Raw genomic sequence first — 19816 nt, forward strand, 5'->3', positions numbered from 1 at the left:
ACTTGAGCTGTCCGGATGGTCTGGTCTGGTGGTTACATGTGGGATAGGCTCATGATTTGAACATAAGTGGTATGAATCTCAGCTCTGCCACTTAGAGGTATGATTTGGGACTCATCACCAAAATTCTCAGGACCTTGATCTCTTTAGGTAATTATGTGCCCATCTCAGAGCTGTTAGGATTGAGTGAGGCAGAGTCTCTACATGCTCAGCACCTGGGACCATGCTACTACTGAGGGTGAGCAGCAGGACTGGATGTTCATAAACACATCACCTCACAGGTAGAGGGCAGCAGAAGTTGAGGAGGAGGCCGGCAACCTGACAGGAAAAAACGCTCCCATCTTGGGGCGAGGTGGGAGGGGAGGCAGAGAGTGAGGAAGGATGTGTGTAGAAGCACCTGGCTCGGTGCCTGGCACAGAGCTGGCCCTTAATGGCCATGAATGGCTGGGAATTTGAGAAGGGATCTCACCTTCAAGGGTCTGTCAGGTGAGGGAGCTGTGAGAGCACCCCATTCATCACACACACCATTCAACCAACCTTTATCAGCTGTGGCCATGGAGAGGCTAAGGACATGAGATTGATAAAATAGTTTCTGTCCTCAAGGAACTCTCTTGGGACTGAGGGGAGAGTAAAAATATCACAGGGAGAGGGATGGACTCACAGAAAGAGAGGCCCTCAAGGGGTCTTGAGGGGGAAGAGAAAGATGAGAGGAACCAGGAGGCAGACATCCTTTGAGTGAAGAAGTGGGGGTTGGGCGTATTTGGAGCCAGGCCACGTGTGTTGGGTTTTCTTTGGTCAACCCACCGCTACATGCCAAATGTCTGGAATGAGTCTAGAGCTGGGGGATCAGTTGAGTGAAGCTGCCTTGCTCTGCTCTGGCTACTCAGTTGCTCATTTACTTGTTGGTCACACCTGTCTGTATTGGACCTCCTAGGTCAGGGAGTGCAGTCTGGTGGGGCAGGCCCACCCTCAGATTCACTGTTACAGATGAGGGTAGTAGTAATAAACGCAGTCAGACATGTGCCCCAGGGCAGCACGAGGGCTGGGGGTGCAGGTCTGGGAGGATAGGGAGGGGTTCAGGAAAGCTTCCTGTTGGCCAGGAAGGTGAGGAGGGTAGAGAGGCAAGGATGTTCCAGGGCAGAGGCCCAAACTGTAGCATGTGGGTCTGGGAATCTAGAAGTTGTGAAGAGGGTAGGAGGTGGAGGGTGTGATGAGAAAGGGCACACTGCCAGCTTGGCAGGAGGTTTCGATGAGTGGGTAGGGAGGCTGGTGTCTGAACCTATGGGCTTTGGGGGCCTTGTTAGGACACGTAGACCAGTCTGGAGAGGAGGGAGCCACAGAAGCGCCTTGGACCAGAGAGGGACACAGTTTCTGTAATGTGGCCACCCTCCTCTGGCTGCAGTGTGGTGAGCTGGAAGGGAGCTGCTGGTGGTTCAGGAAGGAGAGACCAGTTCAGGAGGGAGGCCCTAAGCAAGGTCGGGCTGGAGGGATGGAGGAGACCCCGCTTTGACCCAGGACCTAGCTGGAGTGACAGGATCCTGGGTTCGTTTGTGGTTCTGCCTGCCTGCTGGTTGAGGAGTATTCCTGCATGAACCAAGGGTGACTGTTTTTTAAGGTCCTGATTTTGAGAACATCCTTGAGATCCGGCTGAATAGAAACTGGCCTCCTGATGGTCCCCGGGGCAATCTTCTATAACACAGTGTCCGCCTCCCTCTCCCACCCCCAGCTCTCCAGGAATCTGAGGACCAAGCCCACATCCCTGACATGCCCCCCTTTCTTTGGAGCATTCTGTCAACATTCCAGACCTCCCCAAATAGATGGTCCAGAGGGGTGCCTCTCTGCCCCAGGCCCTTCCCCTGGACCTGACTCTGTCCTCCAGGGGACAGGCAGCCAGCCTCTGCCTCCCAAGGCCTGGTTCAGGGTCAACAGCCAGAGCTGGCCAGCCAAGCAGAGCACACACACAAGAACAACCACACCCCTGCGACAGGCCGCACTTTATTTGGAGTTTTCCGCCTAAACGGCTCCCAGCTGAGCCGCATGACATGTGCAAAAGCCCCCCAGAAAGCTGGGCCTCGCAGTGTGTAAAAAAGGCCCCCCCATGGGGCAGAGCTGTGCAATTATTAAAAAAAAAGAGAGAGAGAAATCGTCCTCCAGGAAGCCTGGCTGGGGTCTCAATCGCCCGGAGCCAGGACATGTGTGCAGCTGCCGCTAGGTACACTTTCTCCTCTGACTGTGCTTCGTTTTCCAAGTTGTAACACTCTGGGATTGTGGCCACCAGAGGGGCTGGATGCAGTCCTCAGTGACTAGGAGGCCCGGCTGGCAGTGCGATTTGAGGGTGACCTCTCTCACACATGCAGACACCCCCAAACACGTGCTCCCCCACTGGCCTCAGCCCCACCAGAAAACACAGGGCTTCCCTGGCCCCCCAACCCCCAGTTCACCCTCATGTCACATTTGAAGTGAGGGACACTGCCCTGAAACAGACAAGGCCCTCCAGCCAGAGGGCCTGGCGGGGAGGGGGCAGTGCCGCTCTGTCCACACCCTAGGGCAGGTGTTTGTGGTGTCTGATTCTGCGAGCGTGCATCTGGGTGTGGCCCATTTATGTGTATGTGTCTGTGTGTCTGTGTGTCTGTGAGTGTGTTTGGCCAGAGGTGGGGGCCGAGGCTGGGGGAGGCACTTCTGGGATTCAGGGCACATTGACTTTGAAGGGGCTTCCGGGGACACTTTCGTCGCCCCACTTGACGATGAGGATGTAGTCCCCTTTCTCCTTGACGGTGTAGGTGACGTTGTACACCCGGTTCCCCATGTGCTTCACATACACCTCCTCACAGGGGGTCTTGGGCCCGTGCACGCCCACCATCATCATGTTGGTGCCTGGAGAGAGAGGCAGCGAGGGACAGGCTCACCCCCGGCCCTTGGCCCCATGTTCGCGCACACTTGCCCACCCTGGGAGATGGCCCCCTCTCCCCCGCTCTGCCCGCTGCCTGCCTGCTTTGCTGCAGTCCACGGTGAAGGAGTTCTTCTGGCCCACAAAGGCCTGGGACAGCCCGGGGCCCCGCGTCACCACCTTGCTGGCATCTGAGGAGAACTTGGGGATGGAGCTGTAGCTGGAACCCCGGCTTGAGGACGACTTAGTCACAGTCTCCACCAGAACCGTGGATGTTTCGTGAAGGCTGTGGCCTCCAGACAGCCGGGGACCTGAGGGGCAGGGTGGGGTTGCCATGAGCTGGGTCAGAGGCCTGCTCTTCCCGAGGCGGTAGGCACCGTGTGGCAGCCCTGACAGCCCACATTCCCTTCCTCAGCAGCAGCATCCTAGGAGCAGCAGCCCATTTCACACAGGGTTCTCGGGCAGGCTTATCTCCAGGTCTGGGGCCTCCATGGCTCTGTCCACCCCACCCCCACCCTTCTGGGCTTTGTCTGGGACCCGAAGTCACACGGTAGGTAGAGCCCTGCTTTAAAAAGGAACAAGTATCCAACCAATCCTTCACACAGCTTTCAAAAGGAAAATCGGGTAAATGTCTGCTGAGCTCTGTCTTCTTAGAAGTCAGAAATGGGGGATGCTAGGAGGGCAGAGTTAAGTGAAAACTTGGGGAGCCACTGCAGGGAAAAGATTAGTCAAGGGATGGACAGTAGAGAGGGATTTGATTTTTTAAAAATGATGTACATGAGTCTACACATAGAAGGTAGAGAATGGCATGTTGTGTAAAGCCAGGCCCGCTTTATTCTTGGTAACCTGAAACCCTGATGTTTGGGGCCAACTCTGACCCAGATGTGAATGGCCACTGGAGCCAGCCCAGGATGGGCTGGACTGGAGGGACCTCGCCCCACCCAGAACACTCACCTGTGACTTTAGCCTTGAAGGGGCTGCCCACGATGTGCTGGGGGCCACCATACTTGATGGCGATGAGGTAGTTGCCAGGAGCCATGGGAGTGTAAGTGACCACGTGACCCTCAGGACACTCCCGACAGTCCAGCTGCACCTTGGAGGGGCCGTCAATGGTGACAGACAAGGCCCCTGAGCCAGCATTCAGGGTGTTGACGATGAACTCTGACGACACACCTGGGGACCAGAGGTAGCAAAGATGTAGACAAGAAGGGCTTGGGGCCCAGACCTGGGATAGGCCCAGGCTCCCCGAAGCAGACCTCAGCCAGAACTTGCAGCTCATCAGCACTGTCCCACCCTTCTCCCCAGCCCCAGGCACTCACCTGTAGTGCCTCCCTCGAGCCCAGGACCATAGGCTGACACCAAGCCTGGGTCCCCAGCCTGGCTCTGCTCCCCAACTCGGATCTTGAAGGGACTGCCAGGGATGTGGGCACCGTTGAACTTGACGTCGATGGAGTGGACGCCATTCTCATGGGGGATGAAACGGATGGTGTGCTTGTCTGTGGGCAGAGGTTGGTGGGTGAGCCTTAGTCTTTTCCCTCCCCTTTCCAGAAGGTCCTAGCCTGGCAGGGACAGGCCAGCTCACCACTGTCCAGTTCGGAGACGTAGCACTCCTCCACGGCACCTGAGGGCGTGTGCACCCTAGCGTCAATCACGCCCCGTGCGCCGTTCAGCTGCACCGCAAAGGACGCCGGCTGGTTCACCTTGAGCCCGGTCTCCTGCAGAGACCACAGAGGGTGCTGCTGAAGGGCTCATGTCTGCAGCCTGGCACCGATCTCCCTTCCTGCCCAGCCTGGAGGCTCCCTCCTCCCACCCCCAGCTGCCCCCTGCCGCCTGGCCCAGCTCAGGGAGGTTCTCAACAAGGCTGCAATGGGAGGCGGAGGCTAGGTCTCTGGCCTTGGCAACCACCTGCTAAGAGGTGGGGCCTCCTGGCTGTGCCGGGCATGGTGGGGGACCAGAGATGATGTGCCCTGTCCTGGTTGGGGAGGTGAGACCCAGATACCATAAAGCGGGCCTGATAGAGAAACCAGTGCTGGGACAGTACTGTGTGGACTGCGAGAACTCAGCAGCTGGGATGGGAAAAGAGGTGTGTGGGCTGGACTGCTCTGGGGGCACTTGATGGAGAAGGTGGGGCCGATGGGGAGGCTGGGGGTGGGGGCAGGTCCTGAAGATGAGCCCAGTTCTGGAATGGGGGAGGGGGAGGAGGGATACGATGGCACCTGAGGCTGCTAAGACTAGCCCAAGGGGCAGCTAGTACAGCTAGAGCCCCCTGTTGTCCAAACACTGTCCAAACACTGTCTGGACCTTCCAAGGTCACTGCTAAGTCCCTGGTCACATGGGCCTGCCATCCTCTACTCCTGCCCATCTCTCAGGGTGGCAGGAGGGCCCCACCCTACCCCTGGGCACACACCTGGAGGCTGGTGACAGTGAGACGGCGAGCATCATCTGAGAGGGAGGCCACGGGTACCACGAAAGGGCTGTCTGGGATGTGCTCGTCGTTGAACTTGATGGAGACCTCATAGTCACCTGGGGAGAGAAGACCAGTCAGTGCAAGCACCAGGACAGGGGACAGCATAGGGGGGAAACTTCCCACCCTGATCTCAGCCCAGGATGAGCTCTGAGGTCGGGCTCAGCTCTGGAGACACGTATTCCTGGGAGTGTAGGGTGGAGGGAAATGGGGCAGAGAAACTGCAGTGGCCCAGGTGAGGGGTTGGTTTGGGAGCCCCGTCTCTTGCTGGGGCAAGCAGAAGCCTGGTCTGGAAAGTCAGGCAGGCCCAGCAAGATGCCCACCTGGCTCCTGGACGACATAGGAGACCCCACACGAGCCGTCCTTGCGGTCCTCAAATGAGATCTCCGCCTTGCTAGGACCCTCCACGGCGATCGATAGGCCCCCGGCACCTGCTTCTCGAGTCCAGATGCTGAACTCGGCTGGAGACGGAAATGGGACAGGGGCAGGTCTTCAGCACCATCGCCCACCCTGCTGGCTGTCCTGCCCCCACCCCCCGTCCCGGCCACCTGCCCGCTTACCTGGCACGCCAGCCACCCCTCGCTCCAGCCCTGTGCCTCCAGCTCGCACCTTGTGGGCACCGCCTTCACCCAGTGGCCCCACAGTGAACTGAAAGGGGCTGCCTGGCACATGCTGGCCGCGGTACTTGACCGTGACCGTGTGGGGCCCCATCTCCTGGGGCACGAAGCGGACGCTGTACGCGCTGTCCTCCCCCTCCACAATCTCGGCGGCTTCCGTCTTGCCCGATGGGCTGGTCACCTGTGCGGTCATGTCCTGAGAGCTGGCCTCACCTGCAGGGGGCGGAGAGTGTCAGGGCCACACCGGGGCTGCTCCAGGCCCTCGCCCTTCCCTCCCTCCCTCAGTAAACACCCCCTCCTCTGCTCAGACCAGCAGCCTCCCCATCCTGTCCTGAGGGACAGAAGGCCCACCTCCCTGTGAAGACCCCCGCCCAGTCCTACTCACCCTCCTGCTGCCGGGTGATGCTGCCAAAAGAGCCCAGGCGCTCCCGGCCCAGGAAGTCCCCGAAGACGGCGGGGAAAGGGTCTCCGCCAACCTGGGTGGACTCCTCCACCCGCACCTCGCGCTTGGTCTCCCCGCCCCGCGTCTTGCTGATCTCCGTGCGCTCCGTGCGGGTGTAGGTGTGGCTGCTGCGGGTGAAGGTGCGTGTCAGGCGCTCCTGGGCGGACACCATCTGGAACCAGTTCCCTGTGGGATACGTGGAGCCAGCGGAGGGGAGGGAGGTGAGAAGTAAGCCAGAAGGACAGAGGCCCCGGGGACAGGCTCTGGGTCCTCCCCGCAGCCCCGCCCCACCAGGCTCTTCCGGGCGCCCACCTGGGATCTTGAGGTTGAGGTCGCAGGTGCTGCCGATGGTGGCGATGGACGGTGCCTGCCTGCGCCGGGTGATGCTTTCCTTCATGCGGCCCTCGCCAGTGACCTTCACCGTGAAGGGGCTTCCTGTAGGAGCGAGAAAGAGCAGGTCAGCCACCTCAGGCCACTCATCTCCGGCCTCCTGGCCCATCCCGGCCACAGCCCAGAGCCTTACCAGGTACGTGCTTGTCGGCGAACTTGATGTTGATGATATAGGTGCCGGGTTCAGTAGGGCAGTAGGTAACTTTGCATGTGCCATCCTCCATGTCCTCGCAGTTGATGTCCACCTTGCTAGGGCCTTCAATACTCAGCCCCAGGCCCCCATAACCTAGCAGGAGGCAAGGGACACGTCTCCTTCAGTCCCTACTGGCATCTGCTCTCCCCTCCCCAAACTGCAGGCTCCACCCAGAACAGATACCCAAGGGACATCATAACCACTAAGGAAAGGTGACTCAGCAGAAGAAGGAGGGGTGAGCCAGGCACTGACCCAGAGGGTTAGGGATAGGTAGTCTGGAAATTTCTCTAAGGCAGGCCTCTTGGGTTTTGGTGAGCGAGGGAGAGACAAACCCAGGATGGCTGAGCTTTCTCTTAGACATAGGAGAAGTGACAGGAGGGCATTTACTCTTCCCAGACGGGCCCCAGAATGGGAATCTCAGCAGAGACTGGGCCAGGAAGTTCAGGAGGGGAGGGTGTGGTCCAGGGGCGCTGGGAAGGAAAGGACTGGTCCCCACCGGAGGCACCAGCTGCAGTGAGGGGTCTCCGGGGCAAGAAGCACCTGCATTACGAGTGTCCACGATGAACTCCGCCACCTGGAACGTGTGTCCCTCGGACAGGCCCTTGCCCCAGACCCGCACCTTGCTAGCGTCCCCGATCTCAGACGGTCCCACCAGGATCTTGAAGGGGCTGTTGGTGACATGCTTGCCGCTCTTGCGCACGCTCACCACGTGCTCCCCAACTTCTTTGGGGGTGAAGGAGATGCCTGTTGCAGGGGGAGGTCAGGCATGAATGGAGCTCTGGGCCTGGCAGTGGTCCTTTCCCAGCTCCCCGGGGCCCCTCCCGTGGCACCACGCTCACCGATGTGCCGGTTGGGCAGACGCTTCAGCAGGCAGGGCTCCTCGTTGCCCGAGGGGGCACGGATGCTGGCGGTCAGCTGGCTCAGGTCACTCTCGGTGATCTTCAGGGACACATCCGTGGAGGTGCCCACGTTCAGCTGTGACGTCCTCATCGAGTCATCGCCTAGGAGAGAGTTGGCGTGTCAGGCGGGGTGACTCCAGGCAGGCCCTGCCCTCGTGGGGATCAGGAGACCCCCTGGATTCAACAGAGCCTTTGCCCGCCCCCCCCACCCCCCAAACAGGCACAGAGAGATGGGGAGAGCACAGTCTCCATGCACATGTTAGGGGCCCAAGATTAGGGCCCCAGTCCTGAATGGGTTAAACCCCTAATTTACATAAATTTAAATTCTAAGTCAGGTAATTTTGAGGAACCAGAAAAGAAAACCGAGTCTAGACCACACAGCCCAGAACCCTTACCTGCTGTGTGTCGCCCTTCCAGGCCTACTGGTTTCCTCACCTATCATCAACATCCTGACTTAAAAGACTGTGAGAGTGTGTTTTCAAAGGGTGGCTGAGTGTTTCTCACTTGCTATAGAGAACAGCGCATTCCTTACACGTATCCAAAAATGACCTCTTCCACCTCGAGGGCACCCAACCCTAAACACCCCAGAGACCTGAACGTGCTGGGCTTGCACAGCCATCGTGTGCTGGGGTGTGTGCCCATGCATCCACCCACCTGTGATCTTGGCCGTGAAGGGGCTCCCTGGGATGTGCTTGTCGTCGAAGCGCACGATGATGCTGTAGTCTCCGGGCGCCGTGGGGAGGTAGGACACGGTGCAGGTGCCATCCTTGTTGTCCTTGCAGGTGATCTCTGCCTTGGACGGGCCCTCCACGGCCAGGGACAGGCCTCCTGTGGGGGGAGGCAGGGCCGTGGTCAGAGGTCCTCACCCCTGCACCGGCTGCCCGCCCACAGCCCCTGCCAGCAGCTCCCCTCACCTTCCCCGGCATCCTTGGTGACAATGGTGAAGGTGGCCGGCTTGTTGACCATGCCATGGCTCAGGCCTGGTCCATAGGCGCTGACGTGGCGGCTGTTGATGGCGTCCACGTAGAACTGCAGGGGGCTCCCTGGGGGTGGTGGGGGAAAGGGGGCTGGGTCAGCAGTCAGGACAGGGGCTGCCTGAGCCTACCTCAGACCCCCACACCTTCCCATAGCCTCCCTGCCAGGCCCTGCATCTGTGCCGACGGGGTCTCCCACCAGGACACCAGCCTTCCCGGGGCTTCACACGTGTCTGCATACAGCACGTGCTCAATAATTATGAGTGAAAGAAGGCTGATGAGGAAGTCACTGTGGGCTCCCCTCAGCCCGGCCCCTGACTTACCGGGGATGTGGTTGCCGTCATACTTGATCCCCATCTGGTGCAGGCCCTTCTCGGTGGGCGCGTACCTCACCGTGATGGTGCCGTCCTTGTTGTCAGTAATGTTGGGCCGGGCGGTCTTCCCAGAGGGCATCCGCACCTCCCCTGCCAGGCAGACACGGGTACGTGTGGGACCCCAGTTTCTCCTAGCTCCACCCCCTGCTGTCCCAGGCTTTCCCCCCGCCCCAGGTACCAGGAGACAGCCAGGGGCCTCAGTGTGAATTCTGACCTGGGAGACAGAAGGCTGGAGTCTCGAGTTCCAGCTCTGTTCAGCTTACTGTGTGACTCTGGGGAGCTTACTTCCCCACTCTGGGCCCCAGCTTTCATCTCTTAAGGAGGAGCTGGGCCTGGACACCTGGCCTCCCTTGGGGCCATCCTGCCAAAGGGCCCTGGGGCAGTACCTGTGAGTTCCCCTTTCTGCACAGTGAAGGGGATGACCAGGTTGAAGGGTCTCAGCATGGACTCCATGGGTTCCGCAGGCACTACCGGCTCCTCTGTGGCCTGTGGCGGGGGAGAGGGAATAGTCACTTGTCTGGGAAAGGTCTGGGGAGCTCGGCCTGAGCCGTGACTGAAGACAGAGAAGGTGAGGAAAGAGCAAGATGGTTAATGGTGAAACCAGAGGGCAGGAGAGGCGCGTCAGCTGCAAGAGAAGAGGTGCCGTGCCCAGCTCCGGGATCCGTCTGCCCCGCCTGACTTCCCGCCTGCTCCCCAAGATGGCCCCCAAACCATGCCCCGGCCCTGGCCGCTGAAGAAGAGAAGAGATGAAGGAAGAGGAGGCGGGGGGCGAGTGTGGCCCGGGTGGGAGGGGCAGTACCCAGTGTGTGGGGTAGGCGCTGGGCCGGTGCAGCTGCGGCACGTCAGGGGGCTCCTCCACGCGGGGCATGGCCTCACACGCCTGGGAGGCAAGGCATGGGAGAGCATGGGCTGTGACAGGCCAGTCCCCGCCAGCTTGGGTGACCACAAGCTGACTCAGAATGGCCCAGGGACCTGATATCCTGGGCCGCCCCTAGGGCAGGATGGCTATCTTGGGTGCTTTACTCTCCCGAGGGCTTCCCTGTCCTGCAGGGCCACCTGAGGAGATGGACGGGGATAGTGGGCCCGAGGGTCAGAAAGAACACGGCAGGTTCTACCAGAAAGAGCTGACTGATGCCCAGAGGGGCCAGAGGCAGGGCTGTGAGTGCCTCCCTGGGTTGGGAGGCTGCCAGGAAAGCACAGGCTCCACCCTGGAGCACTCTGGGCCCAGGATCCATCAGACGTGGGGACGGGTTCTGGTGTTCCTTGCTCCCACTGAGAAGGCCTGGCCCCCCTCCCTTGCCACCCCCAGCTCTGCTGTAGCCGCTGAACTTACCAGCACGTGGAAGGGGCTGTTGGGGATGTGCTCGCCTCCGAAGCGAATGGTGATGACGTACTTGCCAGGCTCGGGTGCCGTGTAGTAGATGTCGAAGGTACCATCGTGGTTCTCAACCACGTCCACGTCGAGCTCCGCCCCGTCAGGGGTGGACACTGTGCATGTCACCTTCCCCTTGCCTGCTGCCTTGGCGTCCACTGTGATCACCGTCTCCTCCCCAATCTGGATGCGGGGGCCCAGGCAGGCACCTGCCACACAGAAGTGCCTAGTCAGCGGTCCGTGGGACCTGTGCCCAGTCCCCCCGCTCAGTTCCCAGCTGCCCCCATCACCTCAGCCCACAGGAAAAAGGACACTCACCCAGGCCGTGGCCTCCAATGGACACTAGAAATAGAGAAAAGCATAAGCCGTAGTGTTAAGGATGAGTAGGTGTGAGGGATGGGGTGTGTATGGAGGGGACGGGCAGGGGTGGGTGCCCACCTGTGACCAGGCACTTGCTGGCGTCCCCAGTGGGCAGGGCATGGATGCGGAAGGGCGAGTAGGGGATCTCATCGCCGCCATACTTGATGGTGATGGTGTACCGGCCACTCATGTCTGGGAGGTAGGACACGGTGTACGTGCCATCCCCGTTGTCTCGGATGTTGGCCTTCTTGGGCTTACCCTCAGGGTCCTGGGGGAGAAGCAGCGATCAAGGCCTGCCTGTGTCTAGACCCTGACCTGAGAGGTGGGCGGCACGTGGACTCACCAGGATCTGGACAGTGAGCAAGCCCTCCCCAGCATCCCGGGCATCGATGGTGAACTCCACGGGCAGGCTGGCCGGGATGCCAGAGGCGTTGAGGCCAGGGCCACTGGCCCGCACCTTGCTGGCATCATGGGCTGGAAGCACCTTGATCTTGAAGGGGCTTAAGAGGCAGAAAGGATAGACAGTTGGCTGAGATTCAGGGGGAGAAGGATTCCCATCTCATTTTGGGCCTGGAGTCCTCCCTACATTCACGAGCAGGGGAGAGGAGTCCTGGCAGGAAGCAGGGACCAGGTCACAGCTTGGGTCTTAGGGGAGGGTCACATAGGTGTGCCCCTGACAAAGCCTGGGCATTTCTTCTCCATTCTCCGGGAAGAAGCTGCAGATGGTTTAAAGAGGAGGCTGCAGGAGGCTGCCCTGTCACACCTGTTTGTAGCTACATGGTGCCTTTTCCCAAGGTGCTGATTTTGTAGCTAACTGGCGGGACAGCCCAGCCAGAGGAGAGCTCCTGGGGCTGCGCCACCTCCAGGGTAGAGAAGAAGATGGGCAGGGGGCCCCGAGAAAGAGTGGGATGGGGCAGCAGAGAACAGATGAGGCACAGACAAGTAGGGGAGTGTTTCCAGGGCCCTGGAGTGGCCCTGTAGCTGTGGCCCTCGTGGGAGCTCCCCAGAGCCCAGCAGAGCACAGAAGCCCCAGGCTGGGCCTCACCTGCGTGGTACCTCCTGGTCGGCGTACTTGACAGCTACTGTGTATGGCCCGTCCGTGGCTGGGGTGTAGTGGACGGTGTGGGTGCCATCCCCATTGTCACGTACCTCCACAGGCTCGGCCACACCTGGGCAAAGGGAACAGTCAGCAAAGCCTCCTGGCACCCTTTCCATCTCCTTCCACCTGGCCCCAGACACTCCGTACCTGTGGGGCCCAGCACGGCCACCTGCAGGGGCGCCCGGCCAGCTTGGCTGCAGTCCACTGTGAAGGTCTGGGGTACCCGGGCCCTGACGCCAGCTCCCAGCCCTGGGCCCGAGCACTTCACCTTTCCGGGGTCCACCACGTCCTTCACTGGCACCCGGAATGGACTCCCTGCAAGGAAGAGGGACATCAGCCCCGGCCTACCCGCCCCAAAGGGTCCCCCTGACTCAGGACCCAGGAAGATGAGGCCTCCCCTGCTTTTGAGATGCCCCTGGGAGACCAGAACTTAGAAACTTGCTAAGAAAATTTAACAAGGAGAAATAAAATCGGCTGCAGAAAGCACCTATACTCCAATAAAAATTAATAAAAGTAAAAGTTAAAAACAAGACAAAAACTTGGCTACAGGCTGAGCCTGGGTGAATCCACTTATTTAGGCCACACGCCTGAAAACAGGCCTTCCTAAATTAATAAATTGCTAAAAGAAGTATTTGTAAAAGAAAATGAATTTTTTCCAGTGTGAAACTAGATAAGTGAGGCGGGGAGAGTCCCATTTCAGCAAGCCCAGGTAATGTGATAATTGAAGACACCAACCACCCTCAACCCCTGCTGGAGGGCAGGGGGTGGTTCCTGGCTTTGCAGACAGAGAGAGGGTGTGAGAGGTTGTCCTGGCTGAGCCCGCGACACTGGCTTGGACTGTGAGTGATGGAACCCACGAGATCTGGTGCTCCAGGCAAAAGGGCCAAGACACCAGTGCTGGGCCTCTGGGAATGAACTGTACCCACCGCCCTGCCCCTGCCCTAACCTTGGCACCTGTGCCTGCCTGCTCCTTGTCCCTGCTGCTGGTTTGGGGCTTTCCTCCTCATCCTACTTCCTTCCAGTGTCCCTCCTGCTGAGCAGGCCCCCTGCTCCCCCCAGTGCACACCTGGAATGGGCCGGCCCCCGAAGGTGATGTTGACATCATAGTCTCCGGGGGTGAAGGGGATGTACTCTACAGTGCAGCTCCCGTCCTTGTTGTCCTTGCACGACATCTTGGCTTCTGACGGGCCCTCGATGGCTAGGCCTAGGCCCCCGGTGCCGGCTCCCCTACAAGATGACACCCTTATGTCAGCACCGCAAGGACCAGTGAGTGGGGATGGAGGAGCAGGTGAAGGGGGGTGGGGGCCGGTGGAGAAGGGACCAGCGGCTATAGCAGGGAGGTTTGCAACCTTGACAGGGGATGGGTGTGGATGAGGTCCACACAGGAGGATGAAAGGGGAGGGCAGGTGGCTGGGCTCAGGGAGGCCACAGCATCAGGGCCAAGGTTAGGAAAGGGGTGGGCGCACCTGGTTTCCACGGTGAAGCGGTTAGCCTTGTTGACCAAGCCCCCCTCCAGCCCCGGCCCAAAGGCCCGGACACGGGTGGGGTCACAGCCCTCAGTCACGCCCACGCGGAAGGGGCTCTTGGGCACGGCCACATCGTCGTACAGTACCTCCACCAAGTGCACTCCTGGAAGTCAGCCACACGGCACAGGTCAGGGCGTGCACGGCCCCTACCACCCGCCCCCCTCTGAAAGCGCTGGGGCCAGATCCCCGCCGTCCTGGCCCAGCCCAGCCCCTCACCCTCTTCGTAGGCTGTGTACTGCACGCGGTAGGTGCCATCCCCATTGTCGGTCACGTAGGTGTCTGTCTTAGCGCCCGAGGGGTTGAGCACGCGCGCCGTCACGTGGCTCCCACCCGTGGCTGTCAGGGATCTTGCGTCCACAGTGAACTCGGTGGTCACTTCACGCAGGACACCTGGGTCCCAGGAGACAAGAGCTCAGCCCTCATACAGCTGCCCACCCCTGCCCGCCCTCCCCAGCTCCGAGGCGGCTCCTCCTCTCCACCTGCTGCTCCTCAGCCTGGACCATCCCCCCAGTCCAGGCCCTGCTTGCCACAGCCCTTGCCTTCCCTCCCTTCAGCAGATAGTGACATTCTGCTCACCCGAGTCTCCCCACCCGGCTGTGGGCCCCTGGAGCGCGGGGCTGGCTCTTCCAACCCTCTGCATGCCCCACCCTGCCTGGCCCACAGTCTGGCCCCCAGCAGATGGTAACTCAGTCACTGAACTGAGCTGAACCATCTCTGACTCTCGTCACCCTCGACTCCAAAGTCTTCCCTCTGTACCATCGAGCGCAAGATTCTTTGATTTTCAGATCAGCTGATGAAAGTCGAGGATCTCCCAAAGAAAATGGCCACGGGCAGAAGCAATCTTGCCACCAAGACCAAGGCAAAGCTCCACGCCCTGCCCTTGGCTTTGACACTTTCTCAGAGGTAATCTGAGCCCCTGAGATGCCAGTGCTGCCCCCCAAGCCCTCAGCCCCACTTCCCTCTCCCCCTGACTGGTGAAGTGACCAGATCCAGGTTTCTCTCACTCACCGTGCGGCTCCACACCAGGCCCTGAGACCTTGACCCCACTGGTGTCGACTGCAGGCTGCACGTGGACGCGGGTGGGGAACTTGGGTACGGGGTGCCCGCCGTACTTGATGGTAATGGTGTAGGTGCCGGGGAAGGCGGGGCTGTAGGTGATATGGTAGGTGCCGTCTGCATTGTTGTGGATCAGCACCTCGGCCTTGACGCCGGCGTCTGACAGGATCTCGATGGTCAGCTCGGCCTCGCCCGCCTCTGAGCAGTCCACAGTGAAGGTGGCCGCCTCCCCAACCTTGCCACGCTCCAGGCCTGGCCCGCTGGCCCGCACCTTGCTCGGGTCGAACACGGGCCGGATGGTAGCCTTGAAGGGCGAGCCAGGGATGTGCGCTTCGGCAAACAGGATGTTGATGGTGTACTCGCCCGGCTCTGTGGGCAGGTAGCTGACGGCACAGGAGCCATCCCCATTGTCCTGGCACTCGATCTTGGCCTCGCAGGGGCCCTCCACGGTCAGCCCCAGGCCACCGGTGCCCGCTCCCTTGGTGTCTATGGAGAAGGGCGCTGGCGTACCTACTAGCCCGCCTTTGAGACCAGGGCCGTAAGCACAGACCTAAAAGAAGGAGCAGATGTGTGGGTTACCTCGACTGGTCCCATGCCCAACCTTCATGGCTCCCAAATCAGCTAAGCACTTTCAACTGTAGCAGCTCCCACAGGCTGAGTCCTCATCACAATTCCACGTGAGGAAACACAGGGAGATTAAAAAATGTGTCCCAGCTGACGGACCTGGGGTTGAAGCCCAGGTCAGGTCCAAGGCCAAGCTCTTAATGACTAAGCTGTCTTGATATGAGTTTTTATATATGGAATGGATAAACAACAAGGTCCAACGTATGGCACAGAGAGCTATATTCAATATCCTGTGATAAACTATAATGGAAAAGGGTATTTTTTTTAATGTATGTATTTGTATGCATGTATAACTGAATCACGTTGCTCTACAGCAGTAATTAGTACAACATTGTAAATCAACTATACTTCAATAAAAATATAAAAAAACAAAAACTAAGCTGTCTCAAAGGCAAGTCCTGTGGTGGGGCACTACCTCGGCACAGGACCCTTGGCTGTGCTCACCCTGGGGCACGAGGCCTCCGGCCTCGGCCCCTGTGAACGACCCACCTTCCCTATAAGCCCCCAGCTCCCACCCACCCCTACTTCCTCACCTTGGAGGGGTCAGGGGGCAGGACGCCCTCCACGGTAAAGGGGCTGCCAGGCACCGGGTGACCATCATAGGTGATGTCCACCTTGTAGGGCCCCTCCTCAGGGGGCATGTAGCGCACTGCCTGGGTCTCAGCTCCACCACCAGGCTCCAGCTTGCAGGGGATGGGTCTTCGGGAGGGCGAGGTCATCCGCACATCCAGGTGGCCCTGACCGCCAGCCCCTCGCGTGTTCACAGAAAATGCCTGTTCCTGCCCCACAGCCACCTCTGTGTGGAGAGGGAGGGATACGATGAACAGAGATTCCAACCCACCGCCCCCCTCAACCCTCCTCACTGCGGGGGCAGCTCCCGCCCCACTTACTGCTGTTGAGGCCTTGAACCTTGACTTTGCTGAGGTCCAGCGGCGGTGCCACGTTCACCACGAAGGGGCTCTTGGGGACAGGGTCTCCACCATAGGTCACTGTCACCGCCATGTTGCCCTAACGGATACAGCAGGAGGTCAGAACTGAGGGGCTGAGACCCAGCCCGCCATCGGTCCTCGGCTGGCGTAGACCAGAGGCTCAGAGACCCATGGCAAGAGAGGATGGGGAGGCAGGAAAGGGGCCAAGACCCCCAACGGGCCCTGTGAGGCTGGAAGAAGGAGCCCCACGCCCCCAGTCAGCCAGGACAGGAGGGCCAGGGCAGGGGGCGGACACACCTGCTGCACGGCCGTGTACTTGACAGTGTAGGAGTAGTCATGGTTGTCGATGATCTCAAAGTCTCGCACGGCTTCTCCCTTGGCAGCTCCGGCAAAGTGCACGTCCAGCTTGGCCTTGCCGGCTCCCTTGGTCAGCACCGTGAAGTGAGTGGGCTTCCCAACTTCCACACCTGGAGTGCCCATCCCGAGATGGTGGTGAGGGACTGGCAGCCACCCAGCCCCAGCCCAGCCCAGCCCAGCCCAGCCCAGGCAGCTACCTGTGCGGTTCAGCCCAGGGCCCTCTGCCTTGACCTTGCTGGCATCGTGGGATGGGTCCACCTTGATATGGAAGGGGCTGGCGGGGATCTCCTGGAGGGAGAAAAGGCTTGGTCAGAGTGGACACTGGCAGTGTCTAAAGAGAGTCCCTTGTCCCTTTTGCTTCCTCTGAGACACGTTGTCCACACACAGGAAGTGCTCAGTCAGGGGCAGCAGAATTGTCCCCAAATGACAGCCTCTCAAGCTGCTGGTTGGGATGGGGTAAGGGGGTGAGGTTAGGGTTGATAACCAAAACCCAAGCACAGTGTACCTGGTTGGCAAACAGCACCATGATGGTGTAGCGGCCCGCCCCTGGAGGTGTGTACTTGACTGTGAAGGTGTCGTTGTCATTCTTGATGATGTCAAAGTCGATGTCAGCCTCTGCGGGGCCCACCACGCCGGGGGCGCACTTGATGCCAATGCTCACATCGCCTGAAGGGAGGCAGGCACGAGGCCATGAGTTGAGGGGGCTCCACAACCTCCTGCATGTGGCCGGTCCCACTCCCGGGAACAGATGGAGGGCAGCAGCGCCTCCTTCCCGGACACCCCCCGGCCCCGACCCCCACTCCCTGCTCCTGGACGCACCTTGCCCCGCCTCGCTGCAGTCCACTGTGAAGTAGGTGGGCTCATTAGCCTTGAGGCCTGTCTTCTCCACGCCGGGGCCATACACCTTCACCCGCTCGGGGTGGCTGCCCTCTCCCACGTTTACCTGTGGGGAGGAGTCGACAGTCAGTGCAGGGCCCCCTCCCTCAAGGTCTGTCTCTTCCCCAGCACTTCTAGGCCCGGTCTTAGCCTCTTCACAGGGGCCATGAGGTGGGGGCAGGGACAGGGCCCAGGGATAGCCAACATCCCCCGCTTGGGGCTCCACCCTCCCTCTGGGGCTGCTGGCAGGGGGCGCGGGGCAGGGCTTGGAGGACACACCCGGAAGGGGCTCTTGGGGACGTTGACGCCTCCCCAGGAGACGATGATGGTGTGCTTAATGGGCTTGGTGGGCACATAGGAGCAGCGGAAGGTGCCGTCGCCGTTGGGGATGACCTTGATGTCGATGGGGCAGCCGTCGGCGTCCTGTGGGCATCACCCAAAGCAAGGTTCTTAGAGCACCCCAGCTGTCTCAGAGCACCCCGGCCGTCTCAGAGCGCCCGTGCCCGTGCCCGCTGCTGGGCTGCTTGCCCACCATCAAAGCCCCTCCCCGCAAACAGATCACAGACCTCCAACCACGGGTACCTAGTGCCACGAGCTCTGGTGGCCAGGCCACACCCTGGAGAGCTGAGGAACCAGGTTCAAGGTCATCTGTGTGGCCTGGTCTCTGAGCCTAGGTCTCCAAAGTGTGTTGTCAGGGGAAAAGGCTCAGCTAAACCAATGTTCTTAAAACTGAATAAACAAACTTTCAAGAAAGAAACATCCTCCTGGACCAAAGAACATATTCATTAACCTCTAGGGGTCAAAGGACACCATTTTGAGAAAGTCACCTGGAAACCAGTATCTTAACCCAACCATCTTTAAATTGCAAATGATTAGCATAAAAATACATGTTTGGTAAAATGTTTTTTAAGATTATCATTAATAAGAAAACACAAAACTTTGGACTTCCCATAGTTCAAATGGATTCATGAGAATCAGTCCTGTGATGCCTTGATGCCCTTTTCTCTAATCTACCCTACCCTCCCAGGGTCCCCCCTATGGCAGCGAGGGGCAGAAAGATGGGGCAACACCCTACCTGGGCGTAGAGCTTCAGGTCTCCCTTGCCAGCAGCCCGGGCATCGATGGTGAACTCTGCTGGCTTGTCCACGATGCAGCCGGTGGGCTCCAGGCCGGGCCCAAAGGCCTTCACCTGTGCAGGGGCAAGAGTGGAGGGCTGGGTTGGGGACCGGAGGAGGGTCTGTTCATCCTGTTGCAGGCCGGGGTGTGGGAGCTGGGGACAGACCTTGTCTGGGAAGCAGTCGGGTGGAGCTGGCTGGATGTGGGCGATGAAGGGCGAGTCCCGAATGTCCTCGTCATCACAGATCACGTGCACTGCATACTCCCCAGGCTCTGTGGGCCAGTACCGCACATCGCAGGAGCCATCTCCCTTGTCATCACACTCGATCTTGGCCTGTGAAGGCCCCTCAATGGAGAAGCCTGGGTGAGAGGTGGGGAGGGTCAGGGGGTACCAGAAGCGACTTGGACACCCAGGCAGGTCCCCCATCACTCTCCCAGCATCACCACCCCAGCCACCCCCATTCCAGTGCCTGTCTCATCTCAACACTGGCCCAAATTCCTGCCTCCTGGCCTCCCCACCCCCTGGTCACTCACCAGTGTCCCTCCATCACACCACTCCCCGGAATTCCCATTTGTTACCACCTCGGCCACTTACCCAGTGTCCCCACCTCTGTGCCAATGGCCTCCACCACAAAGTCGGCTGACTTGCCCACCTGGCCAGTTTCCAAACCGGGACCCCAGGCCCGGACCTTCTGCATGCCTGCCTCTGGGCTCACCTGCACCTCAAAGGGGCTGGGCAAAGAGGGAGCTGGTGTCAGCGCCCCGAGGTGCCCCCATCAGAGGTACCCCTCTGCCCTTCACTTGGAGCCCCAGGCAGCCTGCCTCCCTCCGCCCACCCTGTGAGGGCCCAGGCTGGAAGGCTCAGGCCTGCGTGGTGCTCACCTGCGGGGAATGGCGTAGCCACCCCATGTGATGGTCACCACGTACTTCCCAGGCACCACGGGGTAGTACTCACACTCGAACACGCCATCCCCGGCCTCCCGCACCTTCACTGGTTCCTCTGTGCCTTCTGAGAAGATGTGGGAAGTGGAGGGATCAGTGATCTGTGCGTCTCCGCACCTCAATCCCCTCAAGGACCCTGGGGACTGGGCTGTGGGACATTCCCTGGCTGAGGACAGCGCTGCGAGCAGGCACCGTGGAGCAGGCACCAGGTAACAGCCTCGTGCAGCCTTCCCAGCTTGCAGCCTGGGAGACTGGGCCAGGCGGGCAGTTCACCTGAAGTCCCACAATGTCTCTGGTCAGTGTCTTTCTGGAGCCCCTCCCC

The 19816-nt window shown here is 60.0% G+C and overlaps 1 protein-coding gene across 2 annotated transcripts in view; it reads right to left on the reverse strand.

Moving 5' to 3' along the window:
- Nucleotides 1–1976: 1976 nt before the first annotated feature.
- Nucleotides 1977–19816, reverse strand: part of FLNC (filamin C) — a 28128-nt gene continuing 10288 nt past the window's right edge. The window contains exons 10-48 of one of the 2 annotated variants that reach the window (XM_020874663.2): nucleotides 19435–19561; nucleotides 19148–19284; nucleotides 18719–18912; nucleotides 18512–18625; nucleotides 17716–17859; nucleotides 17380–17503; nucleotides 17066–17226; nucleotides 16758–16848; nucleotides 16501–16670; nucleotides 16165–16282; nucleotides 15808–16070; nucleotides 14603–15200; nucleotides 13811–13984; nucleotides 13535–13697; nucleotides 13135–13295; nucleotides 12216–12383; nucleotides 12015–12138; nucleotides 11313–11469; nucleotides 11048–11237; nucleotides 10928–10951; nucleotides 10571–10818; nucleotides 10037–10117; nucleotides 9624–9723; nucleotides 9187–9327; nucleotides 8804–8932; nucleotides 8544–8717; nucleotides 7830–7991; nucleotides 7531–7734; nucleotides 6931–7083; nucleotides 6720–6842; nucleotides 6351–6593; nucleotides 5909–6178; nucleotides 5672–5809; nucleotides 5292–5407; nucleotides 4467–4599; nucleotides 4204–4380; nucleotides 3839–4057; nucleotides 2986–3195; nucleotides 1977–2871 (exon numbers count right to left, since the gene is read on the reverse strand). In XM_020874663.2, the coding sequence (XP_020730322.1) occupies nucleotides 2684–2871; nucleotides 2986–3195; nucleotides 3839–4057; nucleotides 4204–4380; nucleotides 4467–4599; nucleotides 5292–5407; nucleotides 5672–5809; nucleotides 5909–6178; nucleotides 6351–6593; nucleotides 6720–6842; nucleotides 6931–7083; nucleotides 7531–7734; nucleotides 7830–7991; nucleotides 8544–8717; nucleotides 8804–8932; nucleotides 9187–9327; nucleotides 9624–9723; nucleotides 10037–10117; nucleotides 10571–10818; nucleotides 10928–10951; nucleotides 11048–11237; nucleotides 11313–11469; nucleotides 12015–12138; nucleotides 12216–12383; nucleotides 13135–13295; nucleotides 13535–13697; nucleotides 13811–13984; nucleotides 14603–15200; nucleotides 15808–16070; nucleotides 16165–16282; nucleotides 16501–16670; nucleotides 16758–16848; nucleotides 17066–17226; nucleotides 17380–17503; nucleotides 17716–17859; nucleotides 18512–18625; nucleotides 18719–18912; nucleotides 19148–19284; nucleotides 19435–19561 (6611 nt within the window). In that variant the 3' untranslated portion in view covers nucleotides 1977–2683. The remainder of the gene's footprint in view (nucleotides 2872–2985; nucleotides 3196–3838; nucleotides 4058–4203; nucleotides 4381–4466; nucleotides 4600–5291; nucleotides 5408–5671; nucleotides 5810–5908; nucleotides 6179–6350; nucleotides 6594–6719; nucleotides 6843–6930; nucleotides 7084–7530; nucleotides 7735–7829; nucleotides 7992–8543; nucleotides 8718–8803; nucleotides 8933–9186; nucleotides 9328–9623; nucleotides 9724–10036; nucleotides 10118–10570; nucleotides 10819–10927; nucleotides 10952–11047; nucleotides 11238–11312; nucleotides 11470–12014; nucleotides 12139–12215; nucleotides 12384–13134; nucleotides 13296–13534; nucleotides 13698–13810; nucleotides 13985–14602; nucleotides 15201–15807; nucleotides 16071–16164; nucleotides 16283–16500; nucleotides 16671–16757; nucleotides 16849–17065; nucleotides 17227–17379; nucleotides 17504–17715; nucleotides 17860–18511; nucleotides 18626–18718; nucleotides 18913–19147; nucleotides 19285–19434; nucleotides 19562–19816) is intronic. The other variant, XM_020874662.2, reaches the window with a different exon arrangement.

Source organism: Odocoileus virginianus, chromosome 1 (assembly GCF_023699985.2).
Source record: "Odocoileus virginianus isolate 20LAN1187 ecotype Illinois chromosome 1, Ovbor_1.2, whole genome shotgun sequence".
Taxonomy (NCBI): Eukaryota; Metazoa; Chordata; class Mammalia; order Artiodactyla; family Cervidae; genus Odocoileus; species Odocoileus virginianus.